Here is an 18,006-nt window from a genome sequence, read left to right on the forward strand (position 1 = left end):
AAAAACAGCAAGGGTTCAACGGCTATAATTGCTAAGCGGTAAAATCGGCAAATTTCACTCTCTCCCTTTGGTCTCTTTCCCTCCGTTGCCTCTGTAACCGACTTCCCACCAAAAATGTCCGACTCTCAGCCTCCTCGGATCGTCTTCCGCAACGCTTATTATCTTCAATTTCTCTCTCGGTTCCCAATTTATAGGGTTTCTTCTCTGCTCGCTTGTGGATGCAGACATAGATTCGAGCTGCCACACTGGTTTTATAATCAGGTTGGTTTTGATTTTCTCCTCTTATTTTCCGTTTAGTTGGTCAGAAAATTTAGGAAAAGAAAGTAAAATTTCTGCATTTTTTCTTCAATTTATCGGATTTTGATAACAATCGGAGTGAAAAACTGATTTTTCATCTGTTTGGTTGCTGAGAAATGTAGGAGAAGTAGAGGAGGGTAATTGCCGTTCGTGTTACAACATTTGCATTTGTTTTTACTCTTCTACTTCAGTTATCAGATTTTGATAATAATTGGAGGCAAAACCTGCGTTTCCATCTGTTTGGTAGCTGAGAAAATGTAGGAGAAGTAAAGGAGGGTAATTGATGTTCATGCAATAACATTTGCATCTGTTTAAATTATTTTGCTTCATTTTATCGGATTTTGATTCTGTTTGGTTGCTGTGAAAATGTAGGAGAAGGAGGGAAAATGATGTTGATGTAATATATTGCATTGGTATGTAGGTTGGTTGAAAAAGTGATGTTGATGTAATATATTGCATTGGCATGTAGGTTGGTTGAAAAGGGATTCCCTTTTCTTTAAAAGAGACAGGATACGGTATTTCAGTTTACTTTTATGGATGATATTTGAATTATTTTTGGAAGATGACACTGTATTTTCTGGATATTGGAGGAGCCATATTTTCTTTAAGCGGAAATTGATTTAATCTACACTGGTTATATAATCAGGTTGTTTTTTCTCCTTATGGGTTTCTATCGGTTTGGTGAGAAAATTGAGGAAGAGAAAGTTAAGCTCAGTGGCTGTGTTGGTTGTTGCAATAATTATTTCTCCATTCTCTTTTTTCTGTTCAGGTTTCATAATTTTCTGAGAAATGGGAAAAGGGTCGAAGGAAGATGAGAAAATCGAAAGAACAATTCGCAGTCTTTTGAAACTTCCCGAGAATAAAAGATGCATCAACTGCAATAGCTTGGTATGGCGTCTTCTTGTTATATTGTGCCCAAATAAGTGAAACTACAGGCATCATTAATGGTTCTTCATCTGCAGCATTGTACTAGTGGAAGCAGCAAAACACTGTATTTATTAATATCTGCCAATTAATATTTGAAATCCGTAAATGCACGCCCATGTGCTTAGAAGGATATATGAGAAGATTCTTGCGGAGTGAATATATGAAGTTTTCCTTTAAACATGTATTCATTGTGCAGGGACCACAATATGTTTGCACGACCTTCATGACATTCGTCTGTACAAATTGTAGTGGAGTACAGTAAGTAGTCATGTCTGGTTTTGATCATAAGTTCTGCGTGGGATTGTTTTGATTTTGCATCTTCTCAGTGCTGACCAATTAAGATTTTCAAATCGTCCAGTCGGGAGTTCACTCACCGAGTAAAATCAGTGTCAATGGCCAAATTTAATGCAGAAGAAGTTAGTGCACTTCAAGCAGGGGGAAACGAGGTGAGAATGTACATTCATTTGTCTCACTATCATTCTTTCTCATCCACTAACATTCTTACTAAAGCGTTCATTTACAGAGAGTTAGACAAATTTATTTTAAAGATTGGGATCCTCAGTACCATTCTTACCCTGATGCCAGGTGATTAAGCATGTATCTCTTTGTAGTATGGAATACTTCATATCGGATGTTTTCTAATTCACATACTACTTTGCAGTAATCTTCATGGACTCAGGAGTTTTATCAAGCATGTATACATTGATAGAAAATACACTGGCGAGAGGAGTGTCGGCGCGAGGAGTATCAACACTAGTGAGAGGAGTGGCAACAAGCTCCCAAGGCTGCAATTGGTGAGCCATTTATTTTAAGATTGCCTATTCAATACATTTCTATTTCGTATGATACTACTTTTGTCTTGTGGAGAACTTGGTCATTCCTGATTTGCATACAATATCAACAGCAGCAAGCATTACAAATATAGACCTCATTTTAATTCTGTAGTGATGCGATTCTTGTTGGTTGCTTCCAGTTAAAGATTCTTATTTATTTAATACAGAGCATTGAGGGGTCTGATGATAATCGGAGGGTTGGTGGAAATCATACTGGATCCAGGAGCTTCCATGATGATAGCAGGTTGGAACGGAGTTATAGTTATAGTCCAAGTGGAAGAAATTTAAGATATTACTATGATGAAAGAAGAAGTCCTCAATATTCTCCAGAAAATTCAAGAAGTGGTGGTTTTAAGAAAGCTCCTCTACGTTTCGAGATAGTTGATAATAGGATTCGGGCAGAAAAACGAGGATCCTCAAGTGGAGAATACAAGGTCCAAAGCAGGACACCAGACAATAAGAAGACCGCAGAAAGCTCCCGTTCTCCTGTTGCGCCCCCTGTTAAAGATAAACTAGGGGAAAATGTGCCTCCTCCGCAGGTTGGTGAAAGGTCCACAGCAAATCAGAAGGATACTGATGGTTCTGCTCATAATCAGGTGGGTAGCTGCTTACGTTATGATGGTTAGTTCTTTGAAGCATAGGTTTTTTTAATTTTTTTTTAATTTTTTTTTTTAATTTTTTATTTTTTTATGCGGTTGTAATGCACTTCTCCTTCATGAGACCCATTATTTGTTATGCACATTCTTATTTCCGTAGTATTTTTTTAAGCATGTTTTGGTTTCTGTTGGCGTAGAACAATGGGTACTTTTCCCTATTCTATATGTCCCTACTCTATTTGTACTGATTTAGCATTCCCTCACATGGACATAAGTGGTCATGCACGTAGTGGTTCCTCTTTTGGGTGGCTAGGGGAGGGTTCTATGTACAGGAGATCCTGAATCTAAATTCTTACAATGCTGTCTATCAATTTATTTTTGTGAGATCCGTGCACCTGGACACTTAAAGGCGTAGAAAGGCCAACCTTACCAAAAAGTTTATCAAGCTTCCGACTACTCTTTTTGTAGACGGTTTTCAAGAAAAATATGCACTTATAGTTTGTGGTTTTCTTTGTAGAAAATTAAATCTACTGGTGGCCATGTTGGGAATGCGGTGGAACAAAAAGTATTAAGCTTGATTGATTTCAATACTGATTCTGAGCCCCCACATGCTGCAGAATCGCAATTGGAACAAACACCTGTACCCAATAATGATAACAACTGGGCCTCATTTGAATCATCTTCAACGGAGAAGGCACCTCAGGTTCCAACTGCGGTTCCAAATGCAGACCCTCTGGAATCTTTGCTATTTGAATTGGCAAGTCCCTCATCTGTTCCTGTGAGTAATGCATCTGAGACACCACGCAATGATGGTGCTCCCTCAACTGCGGGCATAAACACCATGCCCCCCGGTGGTGCTTCCCCAGCTGCAACTGCAGAGCAGATGCCAACATTACTTAATACAAGTAATGCATCTACATCTACATCGACTAGTACCACTGTGGCAGCACAACCTACTGATGCAGGTCCTGTGCAAGATCTTGCTATTTTTGGTGGCGACACCACTGTAAAAGCAACTGATGAGAAGCAGTTAGTACTAAGTACACAGCAAGATCAGTCCTCTATATCCTTCGCTGCGGATAGTGGTTCTACTTCACATCATGTCAATTATGGAGTTGGAGCTTCAAATGGTGAGGTAAGATGAGAATCGCTTTCTCCTTAATTAATTACTCTCAATTCATGAATTCGAATGATAATTTTTAATTTTCTTATCTGCTACACGACTTGCTTACCTTGTTGCTTAATGTATATACATATGCAGTTAAGGAATTTGTCACTGGAACCAAGCATACAAAGATCTTTCAGTATTCCTGCTGAAAAATCATCTCAATCTATGTTAAATCCAGCTGAACACACCGACAGTGGCAGTGGAGCTAAATCCCAAGTGGAAATGAATTCTAGTATGCGAAAGGAACTCCCAGCGGTATGAAATTATGTTATTTGCTTCATACATATGCATTTTTTCCGGTAAAATGTTTCTTGATTGTCTTTTGTTAAATTCTCTGCAGGACCTTTTTACTGCAAGTTACTCATCAGCTCCTGGACAAGCTTCAGGCTGGCATACTGCTCCAGCTCATGGAATGGGGTACAGCATGCAGTATTACCCTACTGCGACGGTATATAATGCGTAAAAAATTACAAATCTGAGTATGTTGTGTATTAATTTCTGCTTACAATATGGAGGGTAGTGACATGTTATTTTCATTTACAGCCTGCTCCAGTATTTCCGGGTCCAGCAAAACCCAAAAACCCTTTTGATCTTGATGAAGAAAAAAGTCTAGTAACTTCCACACATGTACGCACAACATTCAATTGATATCTCGTATATCGTGTTCTCTCTTTTTTGCAAAGTTTAAAGTTTATGCTCTTAGTTTTCTTATCACGAAATAAAAGTTCAGATCTTTGGCATTCACCTTTTAACCTTCACATATTGTCGTCGTGTAGTTTCCTTCCATGTCTTCATTGCAAGGAGCTCTGCATAACGTGCCAGTACCAGGCTTGATGCATGCTTCGAGCCTTCCTACTATGTCGCAGTTTAAGACACCCCAGTCTCCAACTAATGAATCCATGATGATGCCTTCACACTCGCCTTCCTTCGCAAATGCTTTCTCTCCAAGTAAATTCACTTTGTTACCTTATGTTTCATGTCAACTTTCTTTCTTGGCTTCTTGTCTTGTATTATGTCTAATACTATCATCTCAGGGTCGTACTTGGGGCATCAATTACCTAATAATGTGCAATTTTTAAGGTAAATTATCGTTCTTAACTATCTCCTTTGTACCATATTATCTGGAGGCAAGTTTGCTCGACATTGGCAGCCCTTGATAGCTCCGCCATTGTCGTCTTCCCTATATTTTGCAGAGCATATGCTATCAGAACACCATGTCTTGCTTTCTCTTACGTTTTTGTTTTGCATGAATGGACCAACGTGCATGATATTCACAAATTTCGTCTGCGATTATGTCTAATTTGTTAACTTTCTGTCAATGTCATCGTTGTAGACCGCAAGGAGTTGGCGGCTTTGGCAGGGACGAAGCTGCTTTTGGATCCCTAACCACAACTCAGCAACCGTTTCAGCAACCAAGCGTCAGATACCCAGCACCCAGCAGCATCTCAGAAACATTTTCTTCAATAAGAGGAAACCCATTTGGATGATCGAAAATTGTTTCAGTAAAGCATCTTCAGGAGGAAGTCTGCATCCTTTCTAGTCGAAGATCAAGTGTGACGAGTAAATACGTGCGCGTGTGTGTGCGCGCGCGCGCGCGTGTGTATCTTTGTAAATATCTTGTCAGAAATTAGTTCATATGTTCTCACATGTACTATTTTGTATTGTTAAAGCATCAGTATATTGCAAGTAAGAGGGATACTACTATTGAATTAAGTGACTTCCCATTGACGCGCTAAGGCTCTGTATTAACTAACGGTTAAATTAACTATTAGCCGCACATCCAACTCATTTAATTCATTCAAATAAATAGTAATTGATCTTAATGAACAGTAATTGACGAAATGTATCTCCATCATTAAAAAATGCGCTGGCATAAAGTCTAGTTAATTTGTATTAAAATATTATTAATTTTTTTATTATAAAATAATAAAAAATTTAGTTTTAATTTCGGATATGATTTTTAACCAATTTTGTCACTTCATGTGTTATTTTTCGATAGTGCTATTGTGTGGATAGATTTCGATAAGATTTTGGACCAATCCCGACGAGCCACGTGTCACTATCGGTTTATAATCATGTAGCCAAGATTACGATAAGATTTTCAATCAATCACGTAGTGCCATGTGGCATTATCTACAATCTCATCCTTTTTGTTTTTTGTCCATATAAACCCTATATCCATCCTAATTCATACACCACACTCAAACTAGCTCAGAATCCTTCTTCATCGTTTTTAAGTCTTTAAGTTTTTACAATATCTTCTTCAAGAAGATTGTATGAAATCGATGAACAATGCCTTCCTCAAGGTATATTTTAAAAAGTGTTATGTTTAATGCTTCATTTCAAGTGTAGTTGGAATCAGTAGAATCCAGCTTTGCATTATTCATTGTTGCAGAGACTGTGCGAAAACTTTGATTTATCTTCGGTTTGAGCAAGAAGTGAAATATATTCTTAATTTGTTGCAGAGACTTATTTGGATGGTGAACAATGGAAAAATGGACTAGTAGTATACTTTATAGTACTGGTTTAGTACTGAGCTGTTTTTATAAAAAATGGATATAAAAAAAGTTGAGTTCAAAAATATGTTTGGTAAACACTTAAAAACAACTTATTTTCACAGTTTTGAATGAAAAAAACTGAAAAAAATGAAGTAACAAAAATGAGTTTATTTTCACATCACAGTAAAATCACTTTTTTATTAAAGTACAATAATACCAAACTAGCCCTGATATTTACTGTGGCTTCCTTAAACTTTTGGTGTTTGAATCTAATTGCTTTAGATTTTAATCAGGTTCACATGGAGGCTGAAAGAAAGGCAATGGCGGGAGACATAAACATGTTGCCTGGTCAACAACAAATTACGTATAAAATCCGAAATAAGGTAATTTTGACAAGTTTGTTTCAATCAGTAACAGATAATTTAATAATTTCGTGTACATTGTAATTTCCAAAAATCGAGAATATTAAATTAGGAGGATAGTTGTTGGATTTTCTTTGTGAGGATTTTGACGATTCTTCAATCACATCTGTTCATCATAAATTATGCGGTCATAAATCGTTGTAAATTTTTTTATTTAAAATTGAATATAAATAATACCTGATAAAAATTGTTCACATAATATATAATGAACGGATGTGATTAGAGGATTTTCGTGATCCTCATAAAAAAAAAATCTGACGAATATCCTCTCTCAATATTAAATTCACCTCTGTATCTGTCATACCAACTACAGCAAATTAAGGACAAACATTATAAATGCATGCATCGGTAAGCTATAAATTGTGTGGCTGCTCTTGTTTCCTTGTAAAATTCAAGTAAGTTCAATCTGATTAAACGCATGCATGACAAAACTTTGTGCCATGATTTGGTCTCCCTCTTGTGCGGTCATGGCAACTTATTACACAATTTGTTAACTCCACAGGGCATTGCACGATTTGTTAACCCGACCTAAATTCTAAATCAATTGGTTAATGAATCGGGTATAATGATGCCATAACGATAAACACAACTCGTTTGTAAAATCTAACGCTAGAATAATGGATAATGTTAATGTCAATCAGCTGCCTTGGCATTAATTGACGTTGGGACTAGTTATGAGTAGATAATTAGGAGGAGACCTTAAGAGAGTTCTCGGCGTACTTCCAGTGCACAAGCTTCATAATACTGGTGAGGCAACCATTGTTTTTTGTTTTCTAATGGAAATGCAGCCTGCGATAGAGGAGGGAAACCCAAAAGTCTAGAAAATTAGACGGAATTTCATCACTTCTTACTTGATCCGGGGGGGGGGGGGGGTGGGGGGAACCATCCCTCCTAGGCTTGATTTCCGGCGAGGGGAGGGACGGCCACCAATCATCGCCCTCACGTAGCTTCACCACTAGATGTGTGTGATTTGGGGTTTTATATTTTTAAGAGTGAATTCCACCTCTAGGGGCTTTTGTATATATACAATTCTCATGTTACCAATTAATTGTGGTATAAATCTAACTATTTTTATAGTATCATAGTAAGTTGTTTCACGTATGAAGTCCAATAACCAAGTGCTCCATGTCACCGTATTTGTATCATCTACGTGTTAGGCTTAAAAATTCGTTACATACGAGAGAGCTTTCTAAGTCATCCCTATAGTTACGCGAACTAGCTATGCTATGCATTTATCAATTAGATTCATTTCATTTTCTAATTGAATAGTAATGTCTTTGATTTTACTGTTTAGGGTAGTACAGCAGCCTTCTCTCTGGAGAATTTTTAAGTGACTTGATACACCATATATAATAATACAATTAGTAAGAAGGTTGAAAAAAAAAATATAATTAATTGTATTATAATACTTAGTGAGTCCCAACATAATTTCATAATGTTGATATTAAATCAGAAGACCTATCACCCATGCATATGTCATATTAGAAAGACCTATCACAACGCTATAAAAAAATGACTGACATGATGAGGCGTCTTCATCCCTCAATTCACAAAAAATAAAATGACTTACTTGACATACATATCAAAACCGCATTCATCCTATATATTCAGATGGAAAATTTTCAACGTGATTGGAATACAATGTAGTACATCATATATTATGATAAAGTGGTGATATCGTAAGATATTTATTTTTTTTATTTATACTATATTTGTGGTACATGCTTAATCGTTCATTTTATTATAAAACAAGACCAAACCGAGAAAGAACTCACCACCATACTCTCTTCACAGAGTTTAAACCTCATTTCCACACTCAGCTTAAAGAGTTTCATACCCCTCTCTCAGTTTAAACCTCATTTCCATGTACCCAACTCAACTCAAAATGAAAGCTCAAATCAAGGTTATCAAAAAAAAAATGGCTCTCATTGACCTCCCCCATATAATTTCTATTTATTTTTGGTAGCTGAAATGTTTTGCTTTCTTTTTGTTTTTTTAATGCATGTCTAAAATTCAAACTCAAGGGTATAGAGAGGCCAAAATTTATTTCATGGAAGGCAAGATAAGCTTCTTATCGCTTGTCATGTCCTCAAAGCCCATGAAATTCCTGTGAATTGGTGTAATGTAGCAAAAGAAGAAAGGGATCACTCTTTCGTTTATCAACACTTCGAGATTGCACAAGAAGATGGTAGATTTGAATTTCCTGTGAATTGGTGTACAGTAGCAAAAGAAGAAAGGGATCACTCTTTCGTTTAATCAGGTTCAGACAAAATCCAAATCTACCCAAAGCATATGACTAGAATGATGGTAGGGGCTGTGCGATTTTCTCCCTCTTCATCGTTCCCTCTTTTGCTGCCAAATCTTTGCTCTTTCTTCGCAGAATAGTCTTTATAAGAGATCCTGACTTTAATTTTATTTTGGATTTGGTTTCGGGTCTTCTCCGGTGTGCAACCCTTTGTTTGATTTTATTGGGTGTTTTGTTTCCGGTCTTCTCCGGTGACGAACCCTTTGTTGGTCAGCGTTTTGTTCTCATCTTGCCATCGTCGGGATCAAAATTTTAAGGTAGTCAAGGTTTTGTCGAAACTGACAACAACGTTTTGTCGAAGCTTATAAAATTGGTTTCGAGCGTTCGCGACCGTTGGTGCAAGAATTTCAGAGCGTTGGTCTCTGTTTTCGTCGGCGATCCCGGAGTTGGGACTGAGCACGGCGTGCCTTTAAATTATCGTGCGGCAAATTGTATTGAACTCTGCTATCTTCCAAAACTGCTGCATAATAATTTTTTTTCTTTTTTTTTTTTTCAAATTTGTGTTCGTTTGAATGAAACCCTGACAGTTTCTTTTTGCAGTGAGTTGTAGCGGTTTGTTGAGAATTTGTCGGCTAAGGCATATTTTGTGTTTGGCTTCCTCTACTGACAAGTCTGAGAATTCGCATGAGCTGGAACGCTCCTGTTGGTTTGGGTATGCCGTCCCTGCCTCCATTTTTTCACAATTGTCTCTCCGTTTCTTATTTGGATCAGTGGAGTTTGTGTTTTTCTTTTTAGTGTTTAATTTTGTGTGATTTTATTTGCTTGGATATTGGGTTTGATCGGATTACATGCTTATTTTGTAATTGATAATTGTTTTTCAGTTAATGGGGGGGGGGGGGGGTATTTCGAATGAACCAGAAAAGTCAATCGGTTTGTGAAGAGCATGTTTGTAGGTTGATAAATTATGAAATCTATGAAAACTGGGCAGATTGATAAATTACATAGGTGCTCTTTATTTGTAGAATTACATACTTTATTTGATGCATGTTTGTAGAGCCAGTTTTAAACAAAAACACCTAAAAAATTCTCCCAGCAAGTAGTTAGCAATATTCCTGACTTTTCCAGTTCTGAAAACAATTTGATGCATACAAATTTATTCCTGCTTATTGTTATTTTACAGCATAACCAGCTTTTCTGTATAGCATGGCCTCCAATCATCATTCATTTGAAGGTACACCATTCTTCCACTATCTTTTGTTTATTTTCATAAAATTATCTCTCATATGTTTAACTTATTAACAATAACACGATTTCATGTACTAACTAGCTACCAGGATGCTTGCTTTTTGTATGATTTCCATTATTTGAAGTATCTGAGTAGAGTTTTGTTCGAATTAGAAAAATCAATTTGAACTCAAGCTTCTTTACAAGCTTGAGAAGAGATTTTAGTCTTATAATAGTTAATTATTAAGAAACAATTAGAGTCATACATGTACTACACATATTGCTAACTATCCTAAACCAAAATTGTTGTCGTTACTGCTTAAACATACCAATCAGTCTACATTCTGTGAATGCATATGATGACTGAGCAGTTTAACCCTCAATTATAATCTCATTTGTAAAGCTTTTGCTATCCCAACTAATACACACCTGTAATTTTGTATTTACACCATACTAAAACATTATCTTTTTCATATGTTCAATCAAAATTGTATCTAATGTACATTCCAAAAAGACAAACGTGCAAAAATTTGATCAAATCCTATAAAATTGCCAGAAAAAAGGTCATTCCCAAATCATGCAAAACCAGCTTTCTTTCCTGCACAAAAAAATGGGTAAACACAATCTATCCTTATTTTATTCATGATATAAGGTAATTAAAACTAAAATATCTTTCTTATGAACACTAATCAGCTTCTTTGCCTGCTAGGTCCATTGTTCTTCATTTCGCATGTCTTTATAGAGATTTAATAATCTTCAATTTGGGATTTCTGTGTTGTAGATTTTGCAACAGCGGTTGCATGGGAAGCAGGGAAGCTGTTGGTGATGGAGAGGGTGAAAATTGCTCCACCTAAGGCCATGGAAATGAGGATAAAGGTCAAATATACCTCAGTTTATCACACTGAACTCTACTTCTGCCGAAGGTCAGCAATAATATCTACTACATACATATAATATACATAATATATATATATACATATATATATGATTTTATATGATTAAGCTTTGAGAATTGCATATTTGTAAACTATGAGTAGAGTTTTCCAGGCACATTTACTTCGAGTGAATACATTGTTGTTCATTCTAGCCGTCTTTCCAAAATCAAGCTCCTTGCTCAGTTGGACAAAGTTTGCATCCTTAGTTGTGCCATACCAACAGGTTTGGTGTCGTACTCAATGCATTAGAGCCTTGAATTATGCATCCTCAACTGATACTACATTTTGAATCGTTTGCATTATTACTGAATATTTTGTTTTTTAATATCAGGTTTGGGTTCCCCTCTCAATGTAGCAAAACGAAAAATTATCCTTAGTTGTTGTTTATTGGCCTGGTTGTAAGTTTGGACAAACTTTGTTGATCTCAAATTCTTTGTTCTAATAAATTTCATGTACTTTTTTTTTTCCGTATTTATACTGATACATGGATGATCTAGGCTACTAAAGGTGGAAAAATTTCTGAGGCGCCAGAGTATTTGGGTGGAGTCAGTGGACTTGAAGCCCAAGAGGTTTGACGAAGGTATTTATCTTTTATTTTTTATTTTTTATTTTTGACGTTTGGCTTTGGTTTAACAGGTAGTTTAGTGGGAAAACATAGAAACATATTTTTGCTTAGACATTCTTTCCCTGGCCATAACTAAGAAATTTGGAGTAAATGAATTTGTGAATTCGAGTGACAATGACAAACCAGTGCACAAGATGAAAACTGATTCGCTATTCTTATTACGTGTTGGACATGAATCAACATAGATAGTTAAGTTGTAACCTTAACTTATATTTTTATTTTCTTCTACTTATCATCTACCCAAGTCTACAATGTACATACTGAAGGATTATTTTGGAAGATAACATGTTCATTTAGGCAACATCATTAGCACGCAATTAACAAATTAAAGGCGGAATCATGCAAGCATGCACTTAAAAACAAAACATTACCCATGAATGTTCAAAGCCTAGTAAAATGGTGAACCAATAATCAACTCAAAACAAAGTGAGTTGAAATATATACCTTTGTAGATTCCTCTTTGTATTTAAACAAAGGCTAATCACCCAAAGAGAGGGCATTCATTCCTTGCATCTTAGATCTATGGATTTGGATGGATGAAAAAGGTTTCTCCAAAGTTCCCAAAATTGAGAACCTCTAATGATTCATCACCAAGACATAATGAAGAAGAAATGAGTGACCTTGGAGGAGTTTGATTGCTAGATGATCCCTCCAAGGTGGCCGAAATTTTAGAGAGAAAGGAGAGCTTGTGTTCTCATCCTTTCCCCAAAAACAACCCTTAATGAATTTTAGGCTATAAAGTCCTTTATATAGTCCCTTCAAATAAGTGACCTAATGGACCAAAAGCCCTATTCTTCTAACATGGCCGGCCTATAGGGTTTATTGGGCTTTCAAGCCATTTGTTTATTCAAGTTGTCATATAACTTGAGTTAATGGGCTTGACATTCAAATCCCATTGGGCCTTGCGGCCCAAAACTAACCCGAGGTCTTTAACGAACTTATTCGTTTGATTAATTAACATATTAATTAATCCTAACCTTAGATAAATAATTAAACCATTTAATTATTCTTACTCATCTCCGTTGTTTCTTCAAACTCTACCTTACTCGGTGAACGATCCATTAGGTTCCTTTTAGCGAGGCAGTGGGCGATTAAAACTCTTTTCTAATCGATTGTGAATTGAAACTTACTTTCAATTCTCCCGTTAGTGATAATACACTTTTAGGGCTTCCACAAACCATGGTTGACGCCTAGCAGCATGTCATGGTTACCCAAGCTAATCAGAAGAGGTTGAGAACCTATTCAGTTTTAGGATTACAAATGCAATACGGTCTTTCTCTAATACAATACTCTTGACCACATTGTTTGGTTTGATAGTTTATTCATGTCTACTATCCAATGTGAGTCTTGTGCTTATATGATTACCTTGAATGTGATTTGGAACATATTCCTAAATCTCATTTATACTTTGGCCAAAGATTCTTAATCATATCATAGAGTATTCTCCCTCAAACAGTTTGAAGGTTAGAGATCCCTTGTTGCGCATTCACTTGCCTCCATGGCTAAGTAGCTTAACCCCAACGATGTCGTGGACACCCTCCTGATGGAGTGACTTTGACATAATCAAAGATTAAGGACCTAACCACAAGACAACTGTGATGCCTCAGGTCAAAAGACTAATTTGCATTATCCCAACCATGAGTTCTCATGTGACATGAATATGAGAACTCTTCGTTGATCGTGTTCAGTGAACTCATTCTCTATTGAGCACCTACGTACTTGTCTTGATGTCACACACACCAATGACTCGAGACTAGTCACTTTCCCTGAGAGAAGACATAGCACGTACTGATCTTAACGGACTGTCAATGCCCAATTGACAATCCTATGATCAGGAACGTTTAGGATGTGTCAACGAAAGAATGGTCTCATGAATCTAACTTCTTTAGATCGCATTCTTCCAATCACATATTCCTTGGACTTATCGTTTAAGCATATAACATTTATATGAGACGTCTCAAACAATAATGTTTGCCCTTAATATTAAACTAGATTAGTTTAACATGTGAAATGTCCATAAAGTATCATCATATGATTGGTTTTAGGGCACATTTCCAACACATACAGCTAAGGAAAAGACCGAGACATCAACCTGTTCAGAAGCGCAGAAGCTCCTGATAGGACTAATTGCAGATAGCACTACAAATGAGCACTACAATTTTAAGCTTGATGTTGGTATGTGATTTCCACTCCATCTCATCTCTTTTTTTTTTTAATGTTAGTTTAATTTTCAAACCTTTTCTACGTATCAAGTAATTCTCCATATAATTGAATAATGGCCTTTTTTTGTTTCTCTTTTTCGCTCTTCCATCAATTCATTGGTTAAATAGATTGAAGACATCTAGTTTTTTTTATATTCAATTCTTACTGATTCCAATTCTTAATATATAGCAAGAGAAAAATTCTGGACAAAGCAAAAAATAACATGACGACCAAGAAAAAGATGGTCATTCCCAAACAAGCAAGACCAAAAGATTGACCAGGAAAAAAACACTGAGCAGATGTGTGGTGCCAAGCTTCTGATATGGACATGAATATTTTTCGTATTTAAACGTTTTTGATGTTATGAACTTCTGTACATGAATATAACTTTCATAGCATCTCTATCTTTATAACAGTGAGGAATTGCACACTGCCAATCTCTATCTTAGGTATATAAATCTAATTTCAATAAATTCTGTTTTCCGTATGTACATATTATCAAAATATTTTAAACACCCGCAGCAACGCGCGGGCACTTTTACTAGTATAAGACTATTATGCAAATCATGCAAGAATGCAGAAAAGATTATGATGTTTGTGCATAATTGTTATGGCTGAAAGAGAAGTGATCAGAAAGATAGTTCATTCCATTCAATTTTTTTTATGATTATGTACGTGTCTAGGTCCCTCATTGCCCCACATAATTTTGCGCATTTGAATCTCAAAACCAAATTAGACTGGGATTTCAAAATTCAAGCACCTTCCAAACATATTCAAGAGTACCAATTTACACTTATCTACAAATACAAGGTACCACATTGTGATAAAAGATAAAACATTCAAACTAGTTTGCATTTAAGCGGGTATTCAACTATCATAAAATAAGTGAATGGACTTATAAAAATATATTATTTCCTTCACTTGTATTATAATATGTAAAGTGCCGTTTGAAAATCTCTCTCGTGATGGAAAGCGTTCAATCATGGTAAATTTATAATTTGAGAAAATGGACAATGAAGATTATGTACTTGTCAGGAATTGTAGGCCTAATTGCAACTAATCTGCGTTGGCAGATGTGCAGGAAGAAGTAATGTGAGAATTCAAGCAAGCTGTAGACATAATTTTTTTAGTTATTTTAAAATTGTGTTTGCAAATCAGGTTATATCATTACATTTTTTTTTTATTGGAAAAGTGGGATCTAAAAGGATGGCCAATGAGGAGTTTTTATTAAAACAAACACACACTTACAAACAAAACAAAAGCCCCAATTTATTCCTAGAAACAAACAAAGGATGGGCCTAAAAACAAAGAAAACACATAAAATGAGCCCAACAACAATGAAGTCCAAACAAAAACGAACATTCGAGAAACATCCACTATGCTCTTCACCGCCAATCCAAGAAGCAACCAGCCATCCAATCCTCCGTCCACCGCCGATCATCACCTCAACAGGCGCCACCTGCACACAACCATCAACAAGAGATAGTCGGCGAGAGAAGCTTTGGGAAAATACTGAGCAACACCACCGCGAACGGCAGACAACAAGTAGAACGTGGTGGTTTGGGAAACACCCGAGCCGGATACAACACTGAAACTCTACACATGAACTCAACAGAAACCATGGCTGAAAAAAAAATGACAAAACACAAAGTATTAAAATACAGTGTCGGTCAAACAAAGACAGATGTTGACAAAGAGGCATAAAGGAGAAAGAGAGCACGCCCGGTCATATATAGTCAATCTCTTCCTCCTTTGTGCCATGTCAACCTCTTCCTTTGTCTGGCCTATACTCTGTTTTGATCCCCCGTGTTTTGTATTTTTTGTGGAGAGGAGTGTAGAAAAGTAATGAAAAGATCCTGATTTGCAAACTCAATTTTAAAATAACTAGAAAGCTATGCCTATAACTTACTCTGAATTCTCACATAACTTATTCTTGAACATCTGCCAACTTACATTAGTTTCAATTAGGCATACACTCCTCACAAGTACATAATTTTTACTGACCATTTTCTCAAATTATGAATTTATTATGACCGAAAGCCCAAAGATCTTCAAGTACCGAATTTTCAAACGGTATTCTGCATGTTATAATATAAGTGAAGGAAATGATATTTTTTCTATGTCTCTTCACTTATTTTATGGCACTTGAAATACCCGCTTAAATAGAGGTCATTTTGAAAAACTTTATCCTCCATCACAATATGGTAACCTAGTAAGTACATCAATGTAATTTTGTTCTTGAATATGTTTGCAATTGGTACTTGGATATTCAAATCCCAGTCCCTAATTGAAATCTAATTTGGTTTTGAGATCCAAATGGGTTGAAATATATGGGGCAATGGAGGACATATGCACGTACATAATCATAAATTTAAAAAAAAAAAAAAAAAAAAGGGAATGAAGTTATCGTTTTCTCCATCTTTTATTTCTGATCACTCCTCTATCAGCAATTGTTATGGCATTGTGATCGGTGGCATATATGGTAAATTTTCACTGTAGTTCCAATTTTCAATTACGCATGCTTCCACGCATACGCATTTACAGTAATGAGCATTACAAAAATATGTATGTGTAGTTGGATCAAGCTCAAACAATAACTAATTAAGCACAAGGCCTAATAAATAAAATATTAACGTAAACGGGCCTACTTGCCCACTTGATTAAAAAGTTCACGGAATAAGCCATCAATATTAGAGTGTGCAACCTGCAATACTGACACCCACTGTTGTCTTGAAAAAACAAGTTGTGGATTCCTGAGAGTACATTTTGTCCCTCAAGTGCGTAAATCGGACTTGAATGCTCACATGTTTATAAGAAGATGTACCATCTAGAAACACAAGAGAAGGACAAAGAGGGACAAGGACTCAAATGTCCACATAAGATTTCCACCAGTCCATCATGGGCATTTTGTAATCTTCAGCGCCAGAGAATGAAATACGATAAATTACGGACGAGATGTCACAATAAAATAAAGTTTTACAAAATAAAAAATAGCATGTAAAATAGATTACTAGAATATGGGCAATTTAGTAATCACATTGATTTCATTCCGATTTATGTGAATTAGTAAACGACTTATATGGTCCAATACTATTCCTACTCTAACTTCTGAAAAGTTTAGTAAACAATTTGATTCTGATACCACTCCATTCCAACTCCTCAATTTAGTTTCTTCTCAATCTCATATCTTCAAATTTGATTACGGTTACGTAAACAAGCTTTTTTTTGTTTTTCTTTCAGTTTTCTGAATCCAACCCTAAAACAAATAGAGTTCGTTTGGATGTGTTTTTGAAATAACTGAAAGCGCTTTCAGTTTTCTGAATCCAATCCAAAAATATTTTCTCTAAAAACGTTTTCAGTTATTTTAAAATCACATCCAAACGAGCCTATAGTTTCCAACCAAAAAGGTTTTGGCAAATAGAGGTGTTTGGGGCCCAACCCATCCCTAGAACAAATGGTCTCCAACCAATCCGGTTGATGCAAATGGTATTATTCGGGGCCCAATTCAATCGTCCAGACAACAGTTCTTTTTCGTGGAGCTCACCCATGAAACATGCTCTGCATTTTTGAGGTCACTCAGGCGGTAGTTGTCGGCCGCTAGCTATTTAGGGGGCGTTTGTTTGCCCTCACTAACTTGGACTGGACTAGACTAGACTAGCTATTAGTCCAATACTGTGTTTGTTCCATGCTGGGACTAACATTAATGAGACTAAAGGGGACTAGCATGGACAAAACCCTTCACTAAGAGGTCTTAGTGAGACCCCCCAATAACCATGGGACTAGCTAAGACTATCCTCTATTTCTCGTCCTTGTCATGCTCAACGACCACTCCCGACAGACTCCTCGTCATCGCCGGTCACCTAGATCAATCATTAATTTCCCGACTCTCTTTTAGATCCATTTCACAACCAACTTTCATATAAAATATACCAAATTGAAGCTGGGAGTGACAAGATTACGATTTTACTTGAATCGAGGCCAAAATGTGGTCGGAAAATGGCTTGGAAGTCTCGGCCTGTTTGGGCTTCTTCAAA

The 18,006-nt window shown here is 36.3% G+C and overlaps 2 protein-coding genes across 17 annotated transcripts; both read left to right on the top strand.

Annotated features, from left to right (window-relative positions):
- LOC137747374 (uncharacterized) lies at positions 1-5,534 on the top strand. Of its 7 annotated transcripts, none has more exons than XM_068487477.2 (14): positions 123-261; positions 1,067-1,185; positions 1,421-1,482; positions 1,583-1,670; positions 1,748-1,809; positions 1,886-2,018; positions 2,225-2,653; positions 3,171-3,788; positions 3,915-4,076; positions 4,162-4,269; positions 4,365-4,448; positions 4,598-4,769; positions 4,856-4,901; positions 5,155-5,534. In XM_068487477.2, the coding sequence occupies exons 2-14, from the start codon at positions 1,087-1,089 to the stop codon at positions 5,306-5,308; spliced, it is 2,217 nt and encodes a 738-aa protein (XP_068343578.2). In that variant the 5' UTR covers positions 123-261; positions 1,067-1,086; the 3' UTR covers positions 5,309-5,534. The 7 variants fall into 7 exon arrangements, with proteins under 7 accessions (XP_088541523.1, XP_068343578.2, XP_088541519.1 ...); XM_088685393.1 differs by lacking the exon at positions 123-261 and adding an exon at positions 670-710; XM_088685391.1 differs by lacking the exon at positions 123-261 and adding an exon at positions 774-812.
- A 2,985-nt stretch (positions 5,535-8,519) lies between these two features.
- Positions 8,520-14,459, top strand: LOC148690934 (uncharacterized). 10 transcript variants are annotated; one of them, XR_015956249.1, is made up of 9 exons: positions 8,591-9,477; positions 9,587-9,698; positions 10,167-10,217; positions 10,992-11,133; positions 11,258-11,368; positions 11,477-11,543; positions 11,643-11,725; positions 13,816-13,945; positions 14,162-14,459. XR_015956249.1 is itself a non-coding variant. In XM_088685181.1 (7 exons), the coding sequence occupies exons 3-7, from the start codon at positions 10,190-10,192 to the stop codon at positions 14,197-14,199; spliced, it is 399 nt and encodes a 132-aa protein (XP_088541307.1). In that variant the 5' UTR covers positions 8,571-9,477; positions 9,587-9,698; positions 10,167-10,189; the 3' UTR covers positions 14,200-14,459. The 10 variants fall into 10 exon arrangements, 3 of the variants coding, with proteins under 3 accessions (XP_088541307.1, XP_088541308.1, XP_088541306.1); XR_015956248.1 differs by having other exon boundaries at positions 8,593-9,477; positions 13,838-13,945; XR_015956247.1 differs by having other exon boundaries at positions 8,520-9,698.
- Positions 14,460-18,006: the final 3,547 nt, after the last annotated feature.

The sequence above is a fragment of the Pyrus communis genome, chromosome 15 (genome assembly GCF_041283825.1).
Source record: "Pyrus communis isolate YQ-2024b chromosome 15, ASM4128382v1, whole genome shotgun sequence".
In the NCBI taxonomy this organism is placed as follows: Eukaryota; Viridiplantae; Streptophyta; class Magnoliopsida; order Rosales; family Rosaceae; genus Pyrus; species Pyrus communis.